At 35.3% G+C, this 12262-nt stretch overlaps 1 protein-coding gene across 42 annotated transcripts in view; it reads left to right on the top strand.

Annotated features, from left to right (window-relative positions):
* Nucleotides 1-11260, top strand: part of LOC18442229 (RNA helicase family protein) — an 80031-nt gene extending 68771 nt beyond the window's left edge. For 20 of the 42 annotated variants that reach the window (XR_016056178.1, XR_016056165.1, XM_088867775.1 and 17 more), the window contains 7 exons: nt 4676-4765; nt 4905-4976; nt 6672-6770; nt 6974-7060; nt 8318-8371; nt 10121-10200; nt 10615-11260. Coding sequence is in view for 22 of the 42 variants with exons in the window: in XM_088867775.1 (XP_088723901.1) it covers nt 4676-4765; nt 4905-4976; nt 6672-6770; nt 6974-7060; nt 8318-8371; nt 10121-10200; nt 10615-10738 (606 nt within the window). In the remaining 20 variants the exon portion in view is untranslated. Of the gene's footprint in view, nt 1-4675; nt 4766-4904; nt 4977-5794; nt 5877-6671; nt 6771-6973; nt 7066-8317; nt 8372-10120; nt 10201-10614 lie in introns of those variants that run through there. The other 22 variants (XR_016056150.1, XR_016056099.1, XR_016056180.1 and 19 more) reach the window with 5 other exon arrangements.
* Nucleotides 11261-12262: the final 1002 nt, after the last annotated feature.

Genomic DNA, 12262 nt, shown 5'->3' with positions numbered 1-12262 from the left:
TAAGCAATAAATTTATGATACCAAATTCAAAATCTTTATGGTACAAATTAAAAAATGGGAGGAAGTTTGATTAGTAAACTAGAAGGTTTGGTAATTGCACTGGAAAATTTTGAGGCATTGGAGGAGACTAAAGAGGTAGAGCTTATCCACACCAAAATAATTGTATTTATGAATGCAGAGAGAGAGGCCCTTAGAGACAGAGGGGGTAGGGCTTACCAGGACTCTCCTGCTTGTCTCTCTTCAGGTTAGCAGCAGCGACTCACTGCTTCTCTCTCTTCAGATTAATAGCTGAAAGGAAAAAGTCCAGATGAGAGAAAGGGGGCTTAAAGAGAGAGGGAGCGCCTTATGAAAACTAGTTATTAGGGCTCAAGAGAGAGAGAGTTGGGGCGGGATTAGAGAGGGAGGGAACACCTATGCAAACCAGTTATTGTGGCTCAAGAAGAGAGAGAGAGAGTAGGGCTTACTAGTGAAGAGAGAAGTGTCGCTTTGGTAAGTTTCTCAGACGAGTTTGAGAGAAGGACAATGGCGGGTTAGCATTTTTTTAAGCGGGGGATAGGGTAGAGAGAGAGACACGAGAAAGATTTCCCAAAGATTACCCGTCAAGGTGCGTAATAGATTTTTCACCCCTCACCAAGCGTAATCGGTTTCGTGATTTTTGGGAAAATCTCGGGTTATCTCTTTTCATTTTCTTACTATTAAAGTGTACCCAAACAGTGAAAATGCCATATTTACTTGTAATCTAATGTCATGTAATAGATTTCCAGGTACTCAAACGGCCCCTAATGGATCATCCAAGATTGCCCACAAACCTGGAGACTAGGTAATGATTCCTCTATTGATCTCGATCTTTAATGAGGAATTACAAAAACAGCAGCACAAGCACACTAACTGCAGACCCACATGGAGTCCTGCCTACAAAACCCTATGAAACAAGCCTAGAAAGTGACCCTAGTTCTTTTTTTTTTTATTTTTTATTTTTTATCACAAACCCCATGAATCGATCCTAAGGTTACATTAGGGCTGGCATTAGACCCGTCTCTGGGTCGGGACCTATCGGGTACACCTGACTGGGTCCGGGTATGGGTCCAAACCTTGGACCTGTGGGTAGGGTCCAGGTCCTTCATAATGGACCTGAAGATTCTCAGATAGGGGTCCGGGTCTACTTGGGACCCAGATTTAGCATATATAAATTAATATATTAGTTTTACGTAAATAGTGATTAAATATTAATCAATCGATTAAAAAATTATTAAATATTTTAAAAAGTAACTATTTAACTTAACTGTAACCGAATTAAAAATAATCTAAACCCTAAATCATTTCAGAACCCAAACCTAAATCATTTCATCCTTGTTACACTACCAACCACAAGCCCAGACTTCAGAAGCAGAACCCCTAGGGGCTGAAGAGAGAAAATACGCCTCCGCCTGCGATTTGAAGAGTTGATCCGAGGGGCTACTTTCTATGCTTCGGCGCTCCACTTGCCCATGGAGGTGTTGTCACACAACTCTTTGCTTAGTCATGATGCCCCAACTTTGCAAAGCTCAAAATTTTCGACCCCAAAGCCACAATCACCCCTCTTCTCCAGTTGAGACCACCAGAAGCAGGACGCCAAACCTATCTTTCTCTCTCTACGCACAGTTTGTTGGTTCATGTAACAACCCCAACTCAATTAGTTTTAAAACAAACCTTGACAGCCTCTCTCTCTCTCTATCTCTAGTTTTCTCTCTTTATGTCTCTGCAACTGAATCCAAGAGCAAAGATTGGTTTCTTACTCTCTATTTGCAGTCCAAAGCTAAAGGCACAAAATTCCTTCTCTCTTCTTTCTCTCCCTATCACTCAGCAATGAAAAGAATACAAAGGCAAGGATTGAGGGCGGTGTTCTTGTTACTGAAATCTTGGAGACAAGTGACCCTTCCCAAGTAAAAAGGCAAAGATTGAGGTCAAGTACGGATCTGTGTCTGGGGTCCAACATCCTCTCTCTTGTACAGGTACGGGGACCATTATTTTGGACCCGATGGGTCCGGGTCTGGGTCCATTGGACCCATTGCCTCCATAGGTTACATTAAAAACGAAGCAGACAATAAAAATAATAATAATAAATAGGGTAAACAAGGTAGAAAAAGGATAAAGAGCAAGAGGATCAGTGCTTTGATACCATGTTAAAGGGGGGTGAGAGTCTAATAGACTGAGGTATTTTTTGTATTCCAATAATATGAAAAAATTATACGAGGGGTGAGAGTCTAATAGACCTCACACACCTCTCATATAATTTTTTCATATTATTGGAATACAAAAAATACCAGCACTGCCCATTCAATCTGCAAATGGGACATATATGTCGTAATGACTTAAAGTATCATCATCTGAGCCTTTCCCAACTATCTGAGGTTAGCTACATGAATCATGTTCCACCCATTTGGTCTATCAAGGGTCATACCCTTAGTAAGATTATATGTCACCATATATTTTCTCACTACTTTCATCCATGTCCTTTTGGACCTTCCGCTTGTTGTTTTAGAGTCTTTCACTTGAACCAAATTACACCTCCTAACCGGTGTTGTATTGGCTATACGCTGCACATGGCTAAACCACCTAAGTCTACTTTCCCTCATCTTATTACCTATTGCAGCCACACCTATATTTCCACCTAAGTCTACTTTCCCTCATCTTATTACCTATTGCAGCCACACCTATATTTCCTCTAATGTATTTATTCCGAATTCTATTTTTTATTGTCCTGCCTTTCATCCATCTCAACATCCTCATCTCAGTTGTATATGTATATGTTGTTTCTTGACCAACGAACATTTTGTCGTATAAAGCATGTATGGTCTTACAATTGTTCTATAGAACTTCCCCTTCAGTTTCATTGGTATGCAATGATATCACATAAAACTCTGGATGCACATCTCCGCTTCGCCTGCCCAATTCTAACTACTTCCTTGTTTCTAATCCTATTATTATTAAACTTGCATTCCATATATTCTATTTTAGTCCGACTAATTTTAAAACCTTTAGATTTTAGAGTATCCCCCAAAGTTCTAACTTTATGTTATCGTTGCCTCTAGTCTCATTAATTATAACTATGTCATCCACGACCAGTATGCACCACGGTGCCTCAGCTTGTAGGTGCCTAATTAACTCATCTATAACCATGACAGAGATATGGGCTCAACACTGACCCTTGATGAAGGCCTACTATTACTAAAAATTCACTTGTCTCTCCACTAGTTGTTGTCATACTAGTTAGCTCTCGCTCGTACATATCTCTCACTATGTCAATATAGCCTCTGGAGACTCTTTTCTTTCCCAACACCCACCAAATTAAATCTCAAGGTACCTTATTTCAGGTTTTCTCTAAATCAATAAAGACTATGTGAAGGTACTTTCTCTTTTCTCCAAACTTCTCAATCAATTGTTAGGTAAAAAATTGCCTCAATCATTGACCTTCCTGGTTTAAAACCGAACTTTTGATATACACATTTCATTCTTTAGTCATTGCTCGATCCCACACCTTCATAGTGTGGCTCATAAGTTTGATGCCTCGATAGTTCATTCAATTTTGTTTGTGTCCTTTGTTCTTGTGATAGGTGCCACAATACTTGTTCTCCATTTGTCTGGCATTTCTTTGTTCCTAACATCTTTTTGAACAGCTTGATTAGCCAACATATACCAATATCCCCCATGTACTTCCAAACCTTTATTGGGATAACATCTAGTCCTAAAGCCCTTCCTATTTTCATCTTTCTTAAATCTTCTTTCACTTCAGATTTCTTAATCTTGTGAATGTATCTACGATCTCTACCGTCATTTATGTCAAAGGTTCCTCCTAATGTTGTTTTCCCATAGTGTTCGTCATTTACAAAAATTTGAAAATAAGTTCTCTACCTCTCATTGACCTCGTCATCCTTCACTAGGACCCTCTGATCCTCACTCTTAATACATTTAATATGATTTAGATCCTTACACTTCTCTCTCTTGTTTGCTAGTTTGAAAATATCTTTTCTCACCGCTAGTTTATTGTATAGATTATCATACGCCTTAAGTTTAGCACTACTATTTACTTAGCATTTTTATATACCTCTAAGTTTTGGTCATTTCTATTACATTACCAAGCTTTATAACATGATGGTTTTTCGTTAAAAGCCTTCTGAACCTCTTGACTCCACCACCAAGTTTGCTTATCGGAAATTATTTTCCCTCTATATTCTCTTGAAACTTCTTTTACCACTTTCTTATTACATGCAACCATCTCGTAAATAACTTAAAGGAAAGAGAAATAAAGATAAAAGGACTTTTTAACGCATACCATTTTACAATTTTAGTCTTGTGCTTCATTCAATGAAATTTGTTCAAATTTCACAAGCGATTGAGTCATGTAAGATCTTGTTTTATATTCTTGAGGATTTATTTTGTAGTCATATATCAATGCTCTGCCAAAATTCTGGCTTGGATGAACCGTACTAGTAGTTTAAATTAATGAATTGGTGGGTGTTTTGTGTTCTATGCATCTGTATCTCTAAGGAGTGGGATGGGACAGGTTTAGGATTTTGATGTCTTCTGTTTCATACTTTTCCTTAATGAATGGTTTGTTGCTTTTTCTTTGTAAAAATGGTCATTTACTTAACTATCATACAATTCTCAAATTTCCTTTTTTCTTGATGTTTTGAAGGATCCAATGCTATCTAGAATGATCATATCAGGAAGTCAGTTTGGTTGCTCTGAGGAGATGATCATAATTGCAGCATTTCTGTCTTTGCAAGTATGTGATTGTTTTCTATGCCAACCAACTTTGAATTGATTTGAAAGTCTTTACATGTGTTTCTCAAATTTGTAGATAAGAGGCAGTGATTCCTCTATTTCTCAATCTTTAAGTCAATATCTTCTGCTCCAATTTGCAGTCCATCTGGGTTATTGGAAGAGGAACACAAAAGGAGTTAGACGAGGCAAAGCAGGGATTTGCTGTTGCAGAGGTGTATTGGCTTATGCCATGAAGATTTTGAGCGATATAGCATGCTTCATTTATTGAGCTTTGAGACTGATTGTTTACTTATTCCTCATAAATTTGCATTTCATATATTCTATCTTAGGCCAGCTAATTTTAAAACCTTTAGATTCTAGAGTATGTAATTCTTACTTTGCGTTGACGCCATCTCTACTCTCATCAATCAAAGCTATGTCATCTGTAAACAACATATACCACAAGACGTCATCTTATAGATGCATAGTGAACTTGTCTATAATCAAAGCAAAGAGATATTGGCTCACGACTGACTACTGATGTAGGCCTACTGTTACTGAATACATAATTGTCTTTCCACAAGTTGTCGTCACACTAAGTAGTGGTCCCTCATACATATCCCATGCCATGTCAATATATCTTCTAGAGACTCCCTTCTTTTCCAATACCCAGCAAATTAACTCTCTAGGTATTCTATTGTATGCTTTCTCTAAATCAATTAAGACTATGTGGAGGTTTTTGCTCCTCCTTAAACTTCTCAATCAATTGCCTATGTAAGAAATTAGCCTCAATGGTTGGAATTTCTTGGTAGAGAACCAAACTGATTTTTATTTTTTTATTTTTTTTGAGAGAAAAACTGATTTTTATTTTAAGTGGGCTGAAGATAAAATGAAATTTTTTTTTTAATCAACAAACGAAATCCCACAATGTGATCTTCTTTGTATTCTTCTCCTTTCTCCTCCTTGTTTGCATGAGTGAAACGTTTAAGTATCATGCCAATTAGGAAAATCGTAGCTACCTCAACTAATGGTGCGTCTTGTGATTGCTAAGCTATTCCAGTGTTGAGATGTTCAACAGAAATTACCTGGTCAATCTCATGTTCATTGAGCTAGTGCAACATGTTCTTATTGAGGTACTCAGTTTTCAATACATATTTCACTATAGCATCAAATAAAGCACTTGTTCTGTGAAATGATTTGGAAAAAAATAGAACTGTATCCTTGCACTGGATGTGATATAATCATATCTTTCAAGACAATCATCAATTAAAATCATAAGATGTTTTTGAATTTGTAAGAGGCAAATGGTTGGTGCCTAAACATATCAATGTAAAGTGAGAAGGGTTTCATTAGATGGAACACTTTGACTAGGACTCTTCGTTTTGACGACTGACAAGTTATTTTTATTGTCTTGCCATGTAATTTTCGTCGCATAGAAGAAGGATAAATGATATCCCACAATGTGCTAGTTTTGTGAAATTTTTAGGAGGAAAATCCACATAATTTGCAAATAGGATTCTAAAAACCTTCTAACTTGGTAGACTTGTATAGTTTTCTAGTTAAGGTAACGTAATTTGTCGTAAATCATTTCCCCGGGTTGTAGAGCTTCTTGTTGTGTAATTAGCTTGTGATGATGTTCATTAATATAATGCACCATTCAAGCAATTCTCCAAGATGTTTAGAGCTTGAGTTTGGGTATTTAGTTCCTTATGCTATTCACTAATGTATCCTTTTCAAGTAACTCTCAAATTGGAAGCTTTTGAGCAATTATTCCATTGTAAAACTGAAGAAACGAACTTCTATTTTGTTTTTAATTAGTTTGTGATACTTATTTTTTGAACTCTGTTGGCTCTCTACCTATGTAACTTTATTTGATCAATATTTCCAAATTTATTTTATGCTGTCTAATATCCATGGTTATTGTGCAGGGTGACCACATTACCTACCTAAATGTATATAAAGGATTCCTACTTTCAGGTAAATCGTCCCAATGGTGCCACAAGAACTTGATAAATTATCAAGCCATGGTGGGTACCTCTTTCTGTACTGTTAATATCAATTGTAAAAAGACATTTATCTGATTGCATCTTTGAATCCACACACTAAAAAAATGAAGAATCCCATCAAGGCATTCCAAATAGCCTTTACTGGTTCACTGGATCCCATCACATATCTATATGGAATACATTGTTATGGGAGATTGCTTACAGTTACAGTAAATCATGTGCAGAAGAAAGTCCTAGAAATCAGAGAACAACTCCATAAATTGGTGCAGCGCCTTGGTCTTGTCTTAAAGTCTTGCGGCCAAGACACACAGGTTGTTTGTAAACCTTCTTGGTGACATTCCTTTGTAATGGCTTTGTTGATTTTTTTTATTTTTTTTATTTTTTTTATTTTTTCTTCATCCTGTATTCTGATTAGTGTGTGATCTTGTTCTTTTACTGGTTCTGTGCTTGTATAGTTTGTTTAATGATTGACCTTTAGCTTTCAGCTTTTGTTATTATATTTTTTGCTGAGAACATGAGAGGGCTGCACTTTACATGTTTTTAAAGGATAAAACCTGATACAGATGAATAGTATTGTGAATTCTCTTCATGAAATCATGGATGTTGTTTAATGTTTAAGGTTATTTTTTTATTTTTTAAAAAAATGTTTTGCTATTTAAGGTCTGTGTTTGGTTCGGTAAAATCATATTAAATACATGTTTCCCTTGAATAAAATCATATTAAGTATGTGAAACCCCCCTTTATTTTCTAGTTATTCATGTTTATGAGAAATATTCGAAACGTCATTTTGTTGGGAATTTTCTTAGACCTTATTTGACTTTGAATTTGCATGATTTGCATGGTCCTTTGAAATATTCTAAAATAACAAATTTGAGTTTCTTATTAGCAAGTTGTCAACCATTGGTAATTACCTTCTAGCTTGTTGACCAGTGGTTAGATTAGTCATTTGCTGCATATAATCATGAAAAATATGATGTTTCTCCTTTTATTTGTGTTTTAACAAATGAAATTTGTTATAGTCTACTTATCAACACGGTAGACATTCTTCCATCTGCTTTTAACTTGTCCCGATGGCTGTTGATACCCAAATGTGAGCATTTTCACTTGTCAAATAATACTTAAAGAAAAAAGATATATTTTTACTTATCAACAAGTTTAAAAATAATGTTTTAGTTTTTCTAAAAAAACTTTTCATACATATTTTGGAAGATATTCTCCATCTATTATAGGACATGCTCTTTAACAACTGTCCCCACTACTTATTGCCTTGAATTCTAATTGACAATGGATAAGCATTGCCTTTTATTGTTAGCACATGTATAGAATATGTTCCAGTGCCATATAATTTGGGAAGATCATTTTCAAACCCTTATAAGATTTTACCATTATGCTGGCATGGAAACATTACTAATGCATACTTCTTTTTTTTCCTGTGTAGATGCATAAAGCCCATGAATCTGACCTCTTCATTTATGTTCGTTTATTAAGAGAGAAATTCGTTAAAAATTTGCATATTTGTTATCTTCCAAATGGACAAACTCATGTTCATTGGTGTTCTCTTTCTTTAGGTGGTAAGAAAGGCAATTACATCTGGATTCTTTGCTCATGCTTGTCGCTTGGAGGTAGCTGGATTTTAGTGCTAGTTTTTTATTCTGCATTTGAAGTTGCCTCCTGTTGAAGACTAATCATGTAACATGGGTTGAATAATTCTTATACTTGTATAAACTTTGCTACATTGTCTCGACTTCTTTGTGAATATTGCGTAATTGACGTGCTTAGTTTGTTTCATATCTATTCTCTCCGTGATTGAATTATAACTTACTGTCTAACCTAGAGTTTCTTTTTAATGTTGAGGTGTTCATTAAATTTTCCTTGTATATATTTTGGGGCCTCATTAGATGATAATTAATTTTATTTGGAATTAGACTATCTTAACTTCAATTAATATACTCTAGATTATTGCTTGACGCTGCTATACTTATAATTATAAAAAGGAGAGCACTCTCAATTACATGGGAGCATACCTGTGGGCAGAGCGTTAGTTCTACCCTGGAGTACATGTTCCCCTGGGTTTGCAGTAGTTTTCCAAAGTGATGATTGAGTTGGCCGAGATAGTGCCAACTCACTTTGGTCCTCTGTTGCAGGAAGGCCATATTATTTTGTTGGCTGTTTGGTATGTACTTTGTATTATATATCATCATCATCTAAGCCTTATCCCAACTATTGGGGTCGGCTAATATTATTCATTATTTAACTTTTTTCCCAATTTTCAGCTATTTCTGGCTAAAAGCATGTGATTTTACTAAATTACTTTGAATAAAGCTAAAACAGTTTTGCAAAAAGATAAACTTATATGTAAAATGACATATCAGTTTATCTCAGATAACTTTATATAATGGACATTGTGCAAACAAAAAATAATTCGCTATCAAGATTTATTTTATTGAAATAGTGAATTATCTGTGAAAATGAGTGCATTCAAACATGTCTTTGAGCTGTAAGGTTGTTTCTGTCCAAGGCAAAGTTTTACATAAAAAAGGACATACTTATGTGAAAGCTTATTTACATTAGCAATTAAATGCATAAATGTTACATGTGGCAAATGTAGTCAGTGAATTCATGCATTCACCACATTCTTTGGACATAGATGCATAAATAGAAGATAGAATACTGTGGTACACATGATGTACACATTGTGTTGTGATTTTTTGTGTACTAACATGGTATGTAAAAACTTCTAACTTGAGATCAATTCATGCAAACTCAAACCAAATAATTGTGGCTCTAAACCAAATAAACTCTGAACCCAATGGATATCTATTCCGGATCGTGATTGCGTCATATTATGTAGGCATGTTAGGTGTGCTCAATACTGACTTGCATTCTCGTTAAAAGAAGTACAAATCTCTTAAAGTGCATTCTAGTGTATTTTTTAATGAATATTCAGATATGTTTTTTGTTTTTTAAATATAAGAATACTCATTGTCTGATTATACACGATGATTTAGTATTAATTCTTCTGTATTTTTATTTGAACAACATGCTTCCTGACACTCTTTCCGTGTGATCCTTCAACACGTTTGTTGCTTGTAGAATGGCTTGTATTTGTCCAATTATTGTTGTGGATTCCATGAAACTGCAGAAGATCGGACCATCGTCCACGTCATTGTGAAATTTGTTCTTTAATAGAATTGCAATTAACGTGTATTTGTGCTAATCAAAATGTTGCTATTTGCTCATTGACGAATATCTTTGACGTTTTTTAAATTGTCAATTGCAACAAGTTAGCTCTTTTTATTGGGTTGCTTTCCTGAGTATAAACACTGATAACATGGTAGATCTCATAGTTTATTGACTTATTCTACCCGTAGAGTTCCAGTCATGGAGGGATGTACAAAACAATCAGGACTTCTCAAGAGGTTTACATTCATCCATCATCTGTTTTGTTCAGGTTTGTGTTCCAAATTTTCTTGTTACAAAGTTCATTTTCTTTATTGTACACTTGGTAAGCTTCTATATCTCTCTGTCCATGTCTGCATGTGAATTGAGTTGCGGTTAAGAATTTGAGCAACTTACGCACATCTTAAATGAAGACTATTTGTGTTATATTCAAGTCCTTTCACCAGATTACCATTAGATTTTGTTTCTTTAGCTTATTTTGATCAATCGCTAATTCCTCTTAGCATATATCTGTCCCTTACTAAACCGGATGTCCCATCACCCCTGCGCGAGAAAGGAATAAGGGATGTTGCAGTCCATCCTATTGAACATGGACTAAAATTAGACCTTGAATTTTCTTAGTTTTACTTTTCTATGATTAACTCAGTTGTTACTTTGTTCTATTTTCTTTTCTTTCTTTCTGCAGAGTGACTCCAAAGTGGGTTGTCTACCATTCTCTTGTGTCTACTGACTGTCAGTATATGCGCAATGTTATTGCTGTGGACTCCTCCTGGTTCACTGAATTGGCTCCTCACTTCTTTCAAATATAGAAGCATAATCCCACTCCTTACTAACTGATGTTTGAAGAGTGGTGAGGATGCTCAAGCTGGTGGTATGGATTACATGTACTTTCTATGTAACACTTCTGCTGGCTAGTGTGGAGGGAACATAGATGTGAACGTATGTTTCTGTTACGAACGTGAGTAGTTCCTAAATTTTTCAAGGAACTATGTCTCCTGTTTACTGTCTGATATGTATGATATAACTGTTACTCTCCACATGCAATTGGGAAGTACGCCAGTGATGTATGACGCATATAGTACACCACAGTTCTGATGACAAACAGTGGAGCTGGGTGCAGTTATCTTCTCATCCAAGATCAAGAATGGACGCTCCTATGGTGTTAGCACACAGCAGTGGTGTATGGTGCACTTCTGCTTTACTTAATGTGTGGTACTACATCGACCAAGTTTGTGCTGGCCTGTAGATGAATCATACTTACATGTCTATCTTACACAACTCTCTCTTATTGAGGGAAAATAAATAGGAGTATGAACTCTAAGTTACTTTTAGTTTTTTCCCTCCAATTTTCCTATAATTTCTCTTCAAGAAAATGAGTTACGTTTATAATTATTAGATCATCTATCTCAAATTTTTATTCTCGTTCTATCTCACACAAATCTCTGTTACTAATGGAGAATAAATGGGAACATGAATATTAAATTACTTCCATGTTTTCCTTCCCTCCAATTTTCCTAAAATCTATCCTTAAGAAAATAAGTTTAGAATTATTAGATATCTTACATATTATTCTCATTTTCTAAAATCTCTCCTTAATAAAATGAGCAAGTTTAGAAGTATTAGATATATCTCATATTATTCTCACTCTTTAATTCCATGTGCATTCATCTATATTTATCTTTAAAAACCAATTCCTCAAGTATGGGAAAAAGAGTCCTCATTTATTTCTTGAATTTTTAGTGACTCCTTTCGACTCCCCCTGTATGCAAACTCGTGTTGAATCGTAATTTGATCATAGCAATGGTCTCAGGCTTGATGATCAGGTTCTCAACGGTACCGCGTGACATCTTGAGTTCAATTTTTATCACTCTAGTGTAGAAACGAAAAACAATCCACGAAAAACATGAAAAAAGAAACAAACACAAAAGAAAGAAACAATCAACTACAATGTAAAGATATACGTAGTTCAGTAACGAGCTTATGTCCACAAGAGATTAGAGCTTTTTTATTTGCAGTGTAGAAACGAAAAACAATCCACGGAAAACAAGAAAGAAGAAACAAACATAAAAGAAAAAGACAATCAACCACAACATAAAGATATACGTGGTTTGACAACGTGTATATGTTTACGGGAGATTAGAACTTTTTTACTGGCAATGGAGAATAGGGTTACAATTCACTCACTTTTTCACGGCTCTGTTTTAATTTAATTACAAAAAGATCTATATGATTCCTTTAACTCTTGCCAATGGCAACGATATATATCAAGTCGCTGATAAATGGTACAAATTATCGAAATATTCTTGTACGGATATATATTTCAAGTTTCAGAT

This window comes from Amborella trichopoda, chromosome 1, assembly GCF_054954075.1.
Source record: "Amborella trichopoda isolate Santa Cruz 75 chromosome 1, AtrichopodaSantaCruz75HAP2 v2.0, whole genome shotgun sequence".
Lineage (NCBI taxonomy): Eukaryota > Viridiplantae > Streptophyta > Magnoliopsida > Amborellales > Amborellaceae > Amborella > Amborella trichopoda.
The sequence above is the reverse complement of the archived record's forward strand: the minus strand, read 5'-3'. Positions and strand labels throughout refer to the sequence as shown.